Source organism: Lipophrys pholis (genome assembly GCF_963383615.2).
Source record: "Lipophrys pholis genome assembly, chromosome: 20".
Classification (NCBI taxonomy): Eukaryota; Metazoa; Chordata; class Actinopteri; order Blenniiformes; family Blenniidae; genus Lipophrys; species Lipophrys pholis.
Window position 1 is genome coordinate 8,017,156 of NC_137648.1, and position 15,239 is coordinate 8,032,394.

Here is a 15,239-nt window from a genome sequence, read left to right on the forward strand (position 1 = left end):
ATTTCAATCGAAGGAAATAAACTTTACATTTTGGTGGTGATCCGCATCAAAATCATCGTTACAAGAGGACATTTTCATTTTGAAATATATATAATCTTTCAAATTATGAACTAAATTCACGTGATCGCCAAACTAAATAAATGAATAAAGGCAGTTGAACTGGATGAGGAATATGTGTCATTTCCTTGTGTCCATGTCTACCCTTGGTGGAGATCATAAATCCCCCCCACCAAGAACCTGCAATAGATCCTGCACAAGGTTTACGTGTCACACAACAATTTTTTTGTGCGTGCCCTGTGACTCTTATTAAGCTGCCTTTGTGATAGTTTGAAAGAAATAGGATATGTCCTTGAATGATGACAAATCTTCCCTGAAGATTTCATGCAATTCGGGTTAATAGTTTTTGCGAAGTTGGTAACATTCATGCATACATACATACATGTAACCAGGAGTGCCAAACACATTTTAGTTCACGGGATATCCAATATCATCCTAGGGTGGACTGGTAAATAAACAAAAAAAGCCCTAAAAAATTTTTTATTACATTTTTGAAGTTATTCTTTGGGATTGGAGCCTCTTGCGGGCCGGTTTTGGCCCATGTGCTGTATGTTTGACTCTCCTGCTATAAACCCTCAATCACAAAGTGTTTGATAAATCTTTTCTCATAGACTACTACTTAGCCACTCTTGTGAAATCTGCATTCCATAGGTGGCATGTGATTTAGATTAACTTTTCCCAAAGAATCCTGACCTTTTTCTCTCAGTCTATCTTATTCGAACTTGCCACTTTAATGAACAGTAGCTTGTCCAAAAGTCAAAAACATGCAGAGCTTTGCGAGATGTCAAGGTTTTATTTTTACAACATGTCACATTGTTACATAAAATATTCCCGATCTCAGATGGTTTGTGGAAGCCTCGACGGGCTGTCATTTCACCCTTATGTCATCATAATGTGGTTGTCATATAATTCTAGCGACATCGTTAAGCCAACATTCAACATTCATGTCAACCTTCCCATATACATTTTTCCTTCTGTGGAGAGTTCACAAAAGATATTAATTATCAGAATTTTCTTTCTCTTAAAAAAAAAAAGAAAAAAAAAGACTTATAACCAATTAGAACTTAAAAACGCATTTCTTGTTCACGGAGGATACCTATATATACACCCACTAAATAATTCAATTTAAAGACTTTTCACATCCTAATGATTTAATGTTTATTTTAGCTACAGAAAATATTTGCGAGCATTAACTTAGCATCCTTACAAAACAAAAGGTTGTACATGGCATCCAAGCATAAAACTAACTACACAAATATTGTTAAAATTAGTTAGTAAAAGTATTTCTTTTTCTAAAAAATGTACTGAAAACTAACAAACACTTTCAGATATGTCATTGTCATGCAGCTGTTGATATCACAATTTGATTGAAATATAGAATTTTTTTTTTCTTTTTATCATTATAAAGTAAACACAACATTTGAAGCAACAAAGTTTCAATCACCATCGACTTTGAGCTATAAACAACTTTTTTCTTTTGCAAGAGTATAATAAATGAGATTACAAAAGTGCTAACAGTGCTGTTTAGAAGTTGACATTTTCCACAGAATACAGTTTTCAGGGTTGTTATTCACTGCCAGGTGATGCCCAGCATGTTGCAGCTGACCTCCCAAAGTTTCTGGGCCAAGTCATCATCAGACGCAGCCCTCGAGCACCTTGCAGGGGCGCAATCACTGCACACACAAAGGGACAAAGAATGGTCATTACATCCTGAATGCGGTGTTAACTAATGAGGCATATTGTGAACCCTTCTGTGAGTCAGCAGGTAGAAATACTGAGCAGCATGAGGCTTGCCTCCTTGTAAAGGTTCCTGCATAAACACTTTCTGATTGAAATATGGCGTACCTGAAGTATCCGCCACTCAAGCCCTCCAGGCCCTTCTCCACGGAGCAGTAGATTGTGGTCTGCGCTCCCTCCACTGTTGTCTTGGTGAAAACCCTGAAGATTTTTACCGCAACCTGAATACACTGGTGCTGGTGCCTCCACAGGTCAGACTGCACCACCCCAGGGTGCAGGGAGAAAACGCTTACGTCAGTACCTGCAACATACGCAGCTCACCTCAGACACGCTGTAGAACCGTGTGGACACACAAACGACAACCAGTACCACAAAATTACGTTTTGCATTTACAAAGCCATCGGGACAATCTGCTGTTCGTCCCACACACACATATACTTTACAATTGACAATTGGGGAATTATCAGGCTTTCCAATGAAATAAGATTTATTGTCAAGAAGCATTGTTACACCAGATATAGTAAATAACCTTACAAATGTATGTAGTTTGTGTGCACAGTTCAGTTTTTCATGTAAAACCTAAACACTATTTTATTAATATTATTTACCTTTCTGCAAAACGCAACACTGTGACCTTCAGATACAAAGCTGAATTTAATTAAATCTAATGGATTATATAATTTAGATCCAGACTGAACAAAAATCTAAATGCCACTGGGAGGTATTTTGTGTCTGAATTGGAGTTAATTAAGGTTCTTGATTTTGCAAAATTGGATCAAAGTAAATATATTGTTGGGCTTTCTTCAGTTTCTGGAAAACAGACGACAAATTCCTACAATGACGATAATCCTCAGAGGCTGCCAAGAAACAATACTAACAAGGTGTGAACAAAACATGGGCATTATTTGAAGTGAGGGTCAGTAAGAGATTCCTTAAAATTGAAATTTGAAATCAAAACCAAATGACCACACATGAGAACAGAGCGAAGAACAGACTGCAGTTATATTAGATGCATGCAGGTCATCCAGACTCAGGACCAAACATCTAAATGTGCACAACTCAATGGACCCTCAGGAAGGAAAAGAGCGATCATTAAATACACTGAACCAATCAATGAACTCGCTTCACCTATTATTTTTTTGCAGTATGTCATTTGGACTAGACTTACAAATTGAATTTCTATTGAATCAATATTTCAAATAGGGATTTACATTCCTATTCTCATTAGACATTTGAAAATCTAATGAATCAAGATATCATGTGTTCGTAAATACAGGAGCATCACAAAATTAAGTTATTGATTTGCCAGTTATTGTGACTCTCATTACATTTAGGCTAACCTTTTTTTTTATTTTTATTTTTTTAATTGTGATGATTATGGCTTCCAATTAAGATATGAGACTTTTGAGTGTTTTGATGCATTTATTCTTTTGTTGTTCTTGACTTAAATCGTAAAGTTATATAACAATAAACCTAAAAAAAAAAAAAAAGAAGCTTGAAATATTTAACTTCTTGTATAATAAATGTAAAAATATATGAAAGTATCACCATTTGAATTCAATTACAAACTTTTTCACTGTGTTACACTGGATTGCGATGCACCTGTATGTTCATGAGAAGGTCATTAAGTATTAGATTGGACATTTGACAAACCATTAAATATATGCTCATATCATTATGTTTTATGTTTTATGATTTACAAAGAGGAAAAAAAGGTCTTACCTTGCAGCCTTTTGGCTAGTGAACGTGCAAACAGGACATTCGCTAATTTGCTCTGCCCATAGGCCTTCATGGTGTCGTAGCTCCTCTCACTGTTAATGTCATCCAGTCGTAGCCCGGTCCAAGTATGTGCGACCGAAGCCACAACAACAATGCGTGCCGGAGCTGAGCGTTTGATGAGGTCCAAGAGCAGGTAAGTCAATAAGAAGTGACCTGAAAAACATCATCACAACAACTTAGTCCGCTCGTCTCTGAGGTCTGCGTCCTCTTCTTTTTCAGCCTGACGGCATTGTCGCCACAAATGTGTCTAATATCCACCATGTGTCTTCAGAACATGGCCAATTAAAGTCAACCTGGCCTCTCTAGATTTACGTTTTTTGCGACTGAATGAGGAAATTTAGAAGGACGTTGGTGTCACTTGCAATATAAACAGCTCAAAATATACCTCATAGACCATAATGTTTCATTAAAAAGTCACTCAGGGTAGATAAAATGCCCAAATTGTGTATTTCAATCTCGACCAACTTTACATTATCTTAACTCTATTCTAGGCATACAATGTTATACTTCTTTTTTCGCAGGTAAAGAAACTAGCTCTTACTCTGAGGTTCCTATAGACTCAAGCATTAAAAGAGACTTTAGTGTCAAATGAACACAGCTTCATGCGCGAGGTGGGGCAGAATTTAAGTCAAAATCTTAAAAAGTAAAATGAGCCTAATATTCAAAAACACTTCAGAATCATCAGGACCCGCAAAAACCAAATCAAAAAAATTTCAAATTAGACTCCAACCAACAGGCTAAACTTTTCCAAAACTAAATGAAAGAACACACTGTTCTCCTCTTGAGCGACATCCGCAGTAGATTAACTCCCATAACGTCCTCGTGCTTTTGTCACTCAGCCTCATTGTGAGCAGTTTAAATGGAAACCGTCATCCGTGGCAGGCCATAAAGTTAGGAGAATCACAGGAAACGTTTTCTGCTCATGAGATAGGTGAATTATCATCCCCACTGCGCAGACTTAAGCAAAATAAAACAATGGAAATGCTCCTCAAGGCCTGTTTGTCAGCGTTTGCCTTCCTTACCATTGTTGTCTATATCCTGTTTCAAGCGCAGCCTAAACGTTATATAAAGTCAACATATGAACGGAATGCAATTGCAGAGGGAATGTCTGTGAGTATGTATGTGAACGTGTCAGTTTGCATATGTGTGTGGGAGATGGTGTTCAAGCACGCTGTCAGCCTGTGCCGAAAATAACACAGAGCAAAACATCATGTGGAAGAAGCCACAGTCCGATACTGGGGAAAATACTGACAGCAGTAAAAAAAAATAAAAAAATCCTGCTAGATATTCTTGGGTACAATATTGGGTGTTATACAAGTGTTAAGAACAAATCATTCAAAAACACAGTATATCTGCTCATTCTTCATGATAAATTGATTAAGGTAACAAAGCATCCAAAACAGAAGACGATCTTTTAATTAGGGTGCTGGTAAAGGTAACGTCTTTAAAGTAAAATGAAATAAAATGTGGGTATAGACATAAAAGCTAAATAAGACAAATCCAATACAACTTACCCAAATGATTGACTCCCAACTGCATTTCAAAGCCGTCTGCAGTCTTGGAGTAGGGACACATCATGATCCCTGCATTGGTGATCAGGATATTCACTTGTTTTTCCTCTGAAATGAAAATAAAACTTGTACCAAATTGGAACCACCGACTTCAATAAACTTGAAACATGTTGCAAGAATTGTCTACCTTTATTAATGATTTCAGCAAAAGCCCTGATGGACTTGGTGTCAGACAGATCCAGTTTCCTGATGGCCACATTCTCATTGCCGGTGTCTTCTAAAATGTCGGCCCGGGCCTCCTCCGCTCTCTCCAAGTCTCTGCAGGCCATGATGATGCGAGCACCTGGATAAAAAGGGTTAAAGATCACAAGCTGCTACCACGATAACTTCGTATTAACTCTATTGGCCATCATTGTAGAGTCATCTTTCCAGGCTGACTTCTGATCTTAAGTCACCCAGAGGTACAAGGTCCTTGAGCTCTACTGATGAAGAAGCTTTTATTTGGAAAAGATGAATCCGGCATGCCAGTTAACACTTCATGCAGAGATTGTGTTTCTGGAAATACATTTTGCACTCATGGAAAGCCCGTTTATTTTCCCTTTAAAGCGTGCTATATTTATAAGGATCATGCATTTGTAGGATGAGCAACACAGTTTGCGTGTCGGTTGCACCGGTGAATAATTTGCCATAATCTTATCTGCCAAAACTGCTTTTCTTTGCCGTTGCTATTGACGCTGGTTTTCAGCTCTTGGTTTTCCCCCCGGTGCTGACAGTCAGGATCAGGGCTTTAATTGGCACAATATCACATCTCTGCAGTCGGAGACCAAACCCTGTCCTCCAAAGACGTCAACGCTTTCTGCCACAGAGCTGGGTTTATCAGAGATCCCGCCGCAGTGTGTGAGCAGCCTGGAGACCGCCATGAGGACAAAGTGCCAGACTGTGGCGGCTGTGCGTTCCCCTTCCACCAGCTGCCGAGGGCTCCTGTTTCTTAAATGAATAAACTGTATTTGTGTCACTCGGTGAAATTTGCAGCATGTCGTGTTTCTTACAGCAAACAGGCCTGGAACAGATAAAAGTTGTTTGACAATGTTTCAGAGACGCAAACAGAAAAATAAGCAGACCTGCTGCTCATCCCATAAATGCAAGTTCTTCAAAATCATGAGCCCATTTAAACTTATCTCCATCACAGGTTTACCTACGGTATATCATTCTTTACCAAGAAGCATTGTTACAACAAAAGAAACACAAATGCCTTGTCTGTATAGTTTATATTATTGCACAATAACTTCTGACTTTTAAATAAAGCCAATACACTAACATGTCAATTTGAAGCTGTTTTGATTTCCACAGAACGTATTTGTATAGATTTTGTATTTCTATTGCATTTCTCAAATGTTACCTTTGAAATTAATTTTTTTTTAGTTTGGCATGTTTGTGGACAGCAAAGTAAGAATGTCATTGCACAAGGTCGGTGCTTTCCCTGCCTTGTATATGACAATAAACACTTTGAATCAAAGACTTACTTCAGCCCCCAATGTTCCTGATTCATAATCAGCACAAAACACAAGTACACAATTTAAATTTTTCATAAGCCATTTTGTGATGATTCCACATCGTTTATCTTCAGGCTAAAAGTGGATTGTTTACACTTTATGACGGCCACGGTCACATCATTCACTTTAATGTCCAAACAGTAAAACGTATTATCCCGACTCAGAACTTCATTTTTGCTTATTTGCAGGCATACACATCATGAAATTAGAATCGAAGCCCCGACGTCCATCACAGCGGTTTTTTTTTTCTTGTGGATCAAATGTTTTCAAAGCGCTCTCTCGGCATCTCATTGAGCCAACCGCTCCACTCGCATGAACACAAGACCCTCTCAACTGTGTCATTCTCATCCACTCCTGACGCAAATTACCATGCATTCTCCTTAATGAGCACAGAAAGAGGCTTTGAGGACACATGCACACTCACCGTCTCCCTCGCCTGTGAGCATGCACACCCACACAAACTGAAATATGGGGAAAGAATCCCCCTCCACCCCCCCACCGCCCCACTCCTCTCAGCATCACATGCACTTTTTCACACAAACACACACACGCACACGCACACACACACGCACACGCACACGCACGCACACACACACACACACACAGCCGCACGCACAAACAAAATAGCTGCTGTGCCCGTCAATTATGGAGGACGAGAGCCATTAATCTGTTGGGGCATAGCGTCCGTAGCCCATCACAGCGTCTTTGTTTCTGTCCTGCTGTTCCCATGTGGGGAAACCCAATTGTTCCCACATTTCCCAGGTCGTCTGGCTCAAGTCATTAAATGAAACAGCAAACAGAGTGAAGGGGAATACTGAGACGTTAACGATCCTCCAGCAAGGCCCTGCACCCAGTTGTGCATAGAGAGATTGTGTTGATATGCAAACAAGTGCAAAATACAGATAATAGCCGCAGTCGGGCTTGATGGCATTCTGCAGAGTTCTGCAGTGTGTGCAATGTTAATATCCAGCTCGTCAAATGGCCCACTAGTTCATGCTCAAGAAGGCAGAATTATGGGCTGGTGGGACAATTTGTTGTCTATCATCAGTTTAATCTCATGACCATACACACATTTATCATGGTAAAATGTGACACCCAGACGACAGCCATGTCCATTATGAATCCTTGTAAATCTAATCATGTTGTCATTGCATTATTACAAGATCAATTTTAGTGACATACGATGGCATGAATTAACTGTGAACTCTCCAGATGCAGGAGCCACACGGTTGAACAAAGGTTTACCTTTGTAAAATACTTAAATTCTCATTCAACTCATTTCAATGCAGGGCTACTATTTTCAAAATGTCCCACTACGAGTTTTAAGAGCAGACGAACGAACAAACTGAACTGTACAAGAAATAGTTTTCATGTCACTTTGTGTGCGCGTGTGCGCGTGTGTGTGTGTGTGTGTGTGTGTGTGTGTGTGTGTGTGTGTGTGTGTGTGTGTGTGTGTGTGTGTGTGTGTGTGTGTGTGTGTGTGTGTGTGTGTGTGTGTGTGTGTGTGTGTGTGTGCTGCTAGATGCACCCTCCCATCTTTCTTTGTTGCCTGTCTGGCTCAGGAGGGAAGTAGACTCTCACAATGCTCCCTCTGTCTCCTTGATGGCTCGTCTGTCTTCTCTCACTGCTATTTCTCTTTCAACATATTTTGGGGTGGGGGGTGGGGGGGGGGTGCTAATTTAACTTAACAAATGAATTTAAAAAAAAATCGGTTTCTGTTTAGTATGCAAAGCTTATAAAAGTGGAAATCCACTATCAATGATTCGAGCAGAAGAAGTGCTTTAATCCAGTAAAAAGCTTCAAATCACAGTGAAGAGGCTGATGAAGGAAAAGACTAAGCAGATGGAGAGAGCCACACAGCTGGGCAGTACCTCTTCTTGCCAGGTCCCTGGCGGTTTCTTTGCCAATACCAGTGTTGGCTCCTGTGATGATGACTGTTTTCCCATCCAGCCTCTCCTCAGATGACCAGCGGTTACAGCACACACTCCTGAATAACACACACAAGTCAATCCTCCCAATCAAATAACACATTTTACACAAGTTATGCTGTTTGCGTGTGATTACTTGTTGCAAAAAGAATGCATTTAAACAATCAAATGAAAATACTAGTATATTTAAGAGATTAAAAACACACGTTGTTTTTTGTTTTTTTTTTGTGTTATTTCTAATATCTAAACAGAAATTAATACATCGACGATGGTCGACGCAATCAGTTGCATTTTTTTTTTTTTTTTTAACGAGGCCTGATCACAGTATTAAACCTGATGGACCCGATTAGTTCAGTGTAATCTTCTTAAAATGTCTCACATTCCTGTTATTGATGGAGCCAAGCCACCTGATCTTTGTCGCTTTCCTCCACCGGCTGCATTCTTCCTGTTTCTTACCTGCAGTACATTCTTCCACAGGAGCAACAGATCTCCACCTCCGGGGCCGGTGAGCGACTTCGGCAAGAAGAAATAAACAATGCGGCTCCCTCCACCTCGGGCACAACAGTTCATCAGTGCGTTTCGTGCCTGTCATGCGAGCCCACCCCGCCGCGTGCCTTTCACAGATCCGGGCTGAGCCAATCAGGAGCGAGCTGACGCATAATTGATTCACAAGTTGGAGGCTCTCCTCCTGCTGCCTCCTGCTGTCTGAGTGCTGCTGCATGGAGCAGCTCAGCACAGGGAGGGGGGGTATCCATTGTGTGTGTGTGTGTGTGTGTGTGTGTGTGTGTGTGTGTGTGTGTGTGTGTGTGTGTGTGTGTGTGTGTGTGTGTGTGTGTGTGTGTGTGTGTGTGTGTGTGTGTGTGTGTGTGAAAAGTTAAGAGTGTTAGAAGAAAACACTTGTGAACCTATTTGGTTCTCTGTTTTTAAACTCCTTTAAGATCAGGGTGGACTGTTTAAAAGAGAAGACGGTCTATAGATCAGGAATAGTATCATTACTCGGGGAAAAAGCAATCCTGCAAATGATCACGTTTTTGACTTAATGCTAATTATTATACTTTTTCACCCGTTCCTAGCACAGATCACTCAATAAGAGCACTGTTGCCATCTGCTGTTCACTCCTGGGTTTTTGTCGCTTTATGTCAGACTCAAATGGGGAACTGCGGTTATTTTCCATTGAAAATAGCAAAGATTTGTTTCATACATTTATTTATTTGTACATTTTTTTATCCTCCAGGCCCAACCAAAACCAATGCCAGGCTGTATATGGCCCACGTCTGACACCATTGTTGTTAATGAACAATTATAAATAGAAGGATATACTAGAAAATGGAAAATATGGGAAAACAGGTGTGCTAATAATTAAGATGGTGTGTTTATGATTTTTGACCAGTAAAATCTTAAACTGAAAAATATGTTGTTTCTTCCAAAAATGCAACAGATGAATCAACTTTAACTATATTTGTCAAATCTGCAGCCCAGTTTGCCTGAGAATTTCTCTCTTCAGACTCATGTTGGCATAAGCCCTTTGCTTTCCAGGCTGGGCGAGAGTGAACCATCATGGAAGGACTGGTGGGGCAGGATTGGCCTGCAGGCCCTGTGTTTGACATCTATTCTATTGACTGTCTCTATTCTGTCCTATTGAGTGTTATTTTGCAGCCAAAGGTGAAAATTTGGTGTCATTTTTAGGTGGCAGACAAAGAGCAGTTGCAACACTGTTCATTTAGCCTAAGTGATTATATATTTTTTTTAATTACCTGGTTTGGAAATATATAGTTTCCTGAAATGAGGTGTTGAAAAATGTATAAATTTTCCAAGCAGGAGTGGGATTCAGACCCTCATGTCTCAAAGAATTATGTTTTCAACCTAATTACATTTTGCATATGTTAAATTTTTTAATTAAATATTTTTCTTTGGTATTTAAAGTTACTCCAGTTCCAGTTGTATCGATTTCTAAAGTTCAATCATCAACAGCACTGACCGTTTAAAAAATAAATTCCCAAAACATCTAATAACTTCATATAATTTGAATAACAATTGTTATAAGTCCAAGATTACTAATAAACACATAAATAATATATAATAAGTATCAGGAGTATTTTTTTTTTATTAGCACCAGCTGTATTTTTCTTCACAACGTTGGTAGATTTGACCATTATAATATTTGGTTTACACCTGTATTGATACCCATTTTTATCTACTTACACAACTTTTTTCTATCACATGCTTGACACTCAATCCCTCGGGAAGCTTCAGCGTTTTTTCTAAAGGCTGTTTCTTAAGGCACAGGTAGATTTTTTACTTCACTGCTTGAAGGAAAGCACATTGAAGTTTATCTCCAGCGAATGCCGAGCATGTGGCAGCTGACAGCCCACAGCTTCAGGGCAGTGCCATCATCCTGGCCCGCTCTGGTGCTCTCAGCACTGGCACAGTCCCTGGAAGGAAAAAAGGGAAAAATACAAGAGATAAGACATGATCGCGCATTATTTTGTGACAATAACCCTGTCTAAAAGTGTTGAAAAGACCTTTCTTATAGCACAGTTGGTTTCTGATTCTTTTGCAATGGGATGGCTGTGATTTCAACTAGTATATGGTTTATTATTGGGTCTGCACAGGATTTTTTTAATGTTGTTGTTCCTCAAAGGATCATAATTATTCCATGACTTAGCTATATAAAGTCTGTTTATGCATTGTTCTAACGAGGGTTGTTGTGAACTGCAACACGCCCTACATGCCGGTAATGCTTCTGGCGTTGGTTTATTTCACACGTTAATCACACTGACTATCAAGGAAACTACATCCTCTGTTTGGGATGTTTGTGGAGTCATGCTGCCCGCTGTCTGCTTTCACTGTGTAATTTGCTCGGTTCGGGTTGCTACAACAGGCAGGGTTGTTTTTACACTGCTGCAGCATTTCAGACTAACCTGTAGTATCCTCCAGTGACCATCTGGTTCTCGGGGGTGACGACGCAGTAGATGCTGGTGTAGGCTCCTTCTGCTGGGGTCTTAATCAGGAATCCAAGGGTCTTGACTATGTCCCCAAGAGGGCGCCAAAAGTGCCTCGTAATGTCTGTGTTCACCGCACCAGGGTCCACAGAGTAAGCCATCACTCCTAAAACTGGAGGGGAAGGTGTGAATCACACGCATCGCTTATTGTTTTTCCCTCATGCCTTTTTGTTTAATCTTCCGTTCCAACTATAATCAAGAACAATTTACGTGGAGGCCGCAAACACACTGTTTCCTAAAAACCATATTTAACAAATTATGCGCAAAGCCAGAAATGACCTGTTTCCAAAAAATACACGGAGGAAGTTAGGAAGAAAGAGAAGGTGGCTATAATCTGGGAGGAGAACTAAACTTTGAAAAAACAAAGTGTTCCAGCCAAAGATAAATAAATAAATGTGCATCAATTTGTGGGAAAGATTTGGCAAAGAGTTTGGGTTTGGAGCTAAAAACGAGTACAAGCATAAATCATTTCAAAATTATGGACAAGAAGTGTACGGAAGAGGAAATGAAGTAATCAGTGGGTATATTGTGAGATTGAAATAAAACTGTGCTTGCGTGCGTGCATGTGTGCGCCTTGCACACACTATACGTAAAAGGTCTGTGCTCTTTCCAAAACTGTAAGTGATCACAGAAACAAGGATTTATTCATCCTTCAAGAAGTCTCAACTACAAACATGCTTCTCCTTGCTCTGACTTTTTGCCCTGAGCGGTTGTGGTTGAGGCATGAGACTCTCACACTGGCAAGAGGCGCAGATCCATTTTCTATGCATAAGAACAGAACAGCAGAGGCAGAAAAAACGTGTACATGTTGCATTATTCTGCTGTTTCTACAACACACCCCAAAAAAAAATAAAAAATAAGAAGCTACCTTCAGTCCTTTTGGACAGCTCTCTAGTGAACAGGACATTCGCCAGCTTGCTTTGAGCGTAGGCCTTGATGGGGTGGTAGTTCTTCTCCCCACCCAGGTCATCGAAGTGAATCTTGCCCATGGAGTGAGCTGCTGAGGAGAGGTTGATGATGCGAGATGGAGCCGAGTGCTTGAGCAAGTCCAAAAGCAGGAAAGTCAAGAAGAAATGACCTGAGGGAGTGGAACAAAGAAAACACACAAGGGAAGTGTTAAAAACTGGGAGCAGAGAGGAGGCATGAGCTGAAGAGAGAGACAAAGATTTTAGAGGCTGACTTTGATTTGCCAAAACGCCCTGGATTATCACTGAATTTGTGATTTTGATGTTATATGGAGATCAGAAAACAGTGCGGCATATATTTTCCTACCCAAGTGATTGACTCCAAACTGCATCTCAAAGCCGTCCACTGTCTTGGAATATGGGCAAATGGCCACTCCTGCATTGTTGATCAGATAATGAAGAGTTTTCTCCGCTGGAATACAAGATAGTGGTTATCTACACTTCAGTCCATGTATAAACAAATGTGGTGTCAGTTCATATATATATATATATATATACAGTATATATGTGTTAATGCCACCCACTGTTGTAGATATTCTCAGCAAACTGGCATATCGATTTGGTGTCGGCCAGATCCAGTTGCCTGGCGACAACTTTGGCTCCATTCACCTCCCTCATGATGTCTTTAGCAGCGTGTTCTCCTCTCGCCATGTCTCTGCACGCCAAAATCACCCGGGCACCTGGAGAGATTGCTTCATATTAATGGTGAGTGTTTTTGCATGTCCGTGCACGTCGAGATAAGATAAGATTGTGTCGGGGCCCACTTTGAAACACTTCTGTTCATGTCAGTGTGTGTGGCTGTGAGCTCTGCTTGGCAGCGTTGCCTTGAAGCAGCACTGGTCCTTGTGCCTGTCAACATTATCCATTTAATCAGATCGAACAGTTTATTGCTTGAGTCACCTCATTATATTTGTTTTTTCCGAGCATGAGCCCGGTAAGATGGAAATGTTTCCACGTACAGTAGGTACTCTGAGTCACGCGGCAAGAAGGAAAATGTCAGCAACAGTAATGAAAGTCATCACAACATTCATTTGTTCATTTAAGATATATACAGTTCTCTTTGCTTGCCTCTGCCTGCCAGGTCTTTCGCCGTTTCTTTGCCAATTCCAACGTTGGCTCCAGTCACTATTGCCGTTTTGCCATCGAGACGAACGTCTGAAGACCACTTGGGGATGAACAGAGACCTAAGAATTATAACATTTAAGGTATTACTTTAGAGTGGATGTTGATTAAAATGACTGACGCTCGATGAAGAGAAATACATCGCTGGAAAAGAGCATTGCGTAAATGATTGCTTGTCTGATATTTTCAGTTCAAATTGGCAGCGACTGAATGACAAGATGAATAAGATGTAAGAGCAATCAGGGTATGAAGATAGTTTTAAGGTCACAAGCTTTTCTCTGACTAAGCAGTCTTTTCCAGTTTATAATCAAAGCATGAGAGGAAAATCTTTCACAATAAAAAAGGGAATTCTTACCTGATTGCTTGCATTTCTGGAGCTGAGATTTAAAAATCGCTATATCACTGCTGAAGACTGAATGGTTCCTCCTTTCACTGAAGCTACTTCAGCCTGGGATCCAAAGATGTAACAGAGGGAGACACCCAACTGTGAATGAAACACGTCTTATGTACCCTCAGCACCAAACGAATGGATTGGGAAGTAATCAGTAATCAATGTCCCTTTGTTAGGATTCAGTTATTGTGTCCAATCAATTAAAGTAGAAATGTGTCTTTCTTTAGAGATGAGCAATCACATGGCGAGATCAGTAACAGAGAGGTGTTTGTGGATTTAATGTCAGCTTGATACTGCTTACTGAACTGAAATTGAAAAGTCAATTTTCCTCAAAAACCTCACGGAGGTTTTAAACTGCTGATGTCTTGGACGGAAAAAAAGAGTTTAACATGCAGATTTATGAATTAGTGGCTGAAGTCAAAAGTACAGAGTGGTGTGTGCGGGGTTGCCTCAGAACAAAACTGGTCTGAAGTTACTGGGTGGCTTTCTATTTCTATTTCTGCAAAAAAATGGTTTCATGGTTTTTGTTTTTTTATTATTTACCATATTTTAAAATTTCAATCTGAAATAAATCTGCATGAACATTTTGTTGACTTCCTAATACTTTAGATATTACATTAAACAACTGAAGACATCTGCAGCCGAGATAAAGTTGAACTTTTCTTTTACAATTTGAAATATGAGGAATGTTTCTGTATAGTATGCAACTGTCATATCTGTTATTGTCATGATTCTGCACAAATATACATCTTATGAGATCATGTTCTCCTTTACACTCAAAACCTGCCCAACCCGACGCTCTCTGTTGTCCTTTGTGGGTCCATCTTAATAAATGTGGCTATTTTATGCACTGCATGCTTGCGAGTGATTAATATACAGTCATGTATCGTACTTTCAGAAATGATCAAATATCTTTAGTTGTGAAGAAAAGCAGAACTAATGACATGGAATCAATCTGAGTGGAAGTTGTTCTTCTGTGTCAGTGAAATCTAAAACCTGCCACTGCAGGTGAACCAGCTGTCCTCGCAGCACTGTGGATTTTCTGGTGCTTTCCACAGGTGTGCATTATCCCTTAGTATTATGTTAGAAGAGGAAATTAACAAAATACAGATGTTTTGGTTCAGTTTTTAGACATTACTTGAATATTGATTTTTCTCTCTCTTGTTTTTTTTTTTTTTTACTTCAGCTCTCAAA

At 39.9% G+C, this 15,239-nt stretch overlaps 1 protein-coding gene across 1 annotated transcript; it reads right to left on the bottom strand.

The window, feature by feature from the left end:
* Positions 1-833: 833 nt before the first annotated feature.
* LOC308125907 (uncharacterized protein) lies at positions 834-14,146 on the bottom strand. Its single transcript, XM_080489948.1, is given in 15 exon segments — positions 834-1,730; positions 1,903-2,095; positions 3,517-3,726; positions 5,088-5,200; positions 5,202-5,427; positions 8,509-8,624; positions 9,022-9,116; positions 10,320-10,342; positions 10,906-10,997; positions 11,487-11,679; positions 12,436-12,645; positions 12,840-12,944; positions 13,057-13,212; positions 13,601-13,716; positions 14,010-14,146. Coding segments are annotated over 15 exon segments (1,965 nt in total). The 5' UTR covers positions 14,024-14,146; the 3' UTR covers positions 834-1,627.
* Positions 14,147-15,239: the final 1,093 nt, after the last annotated feature.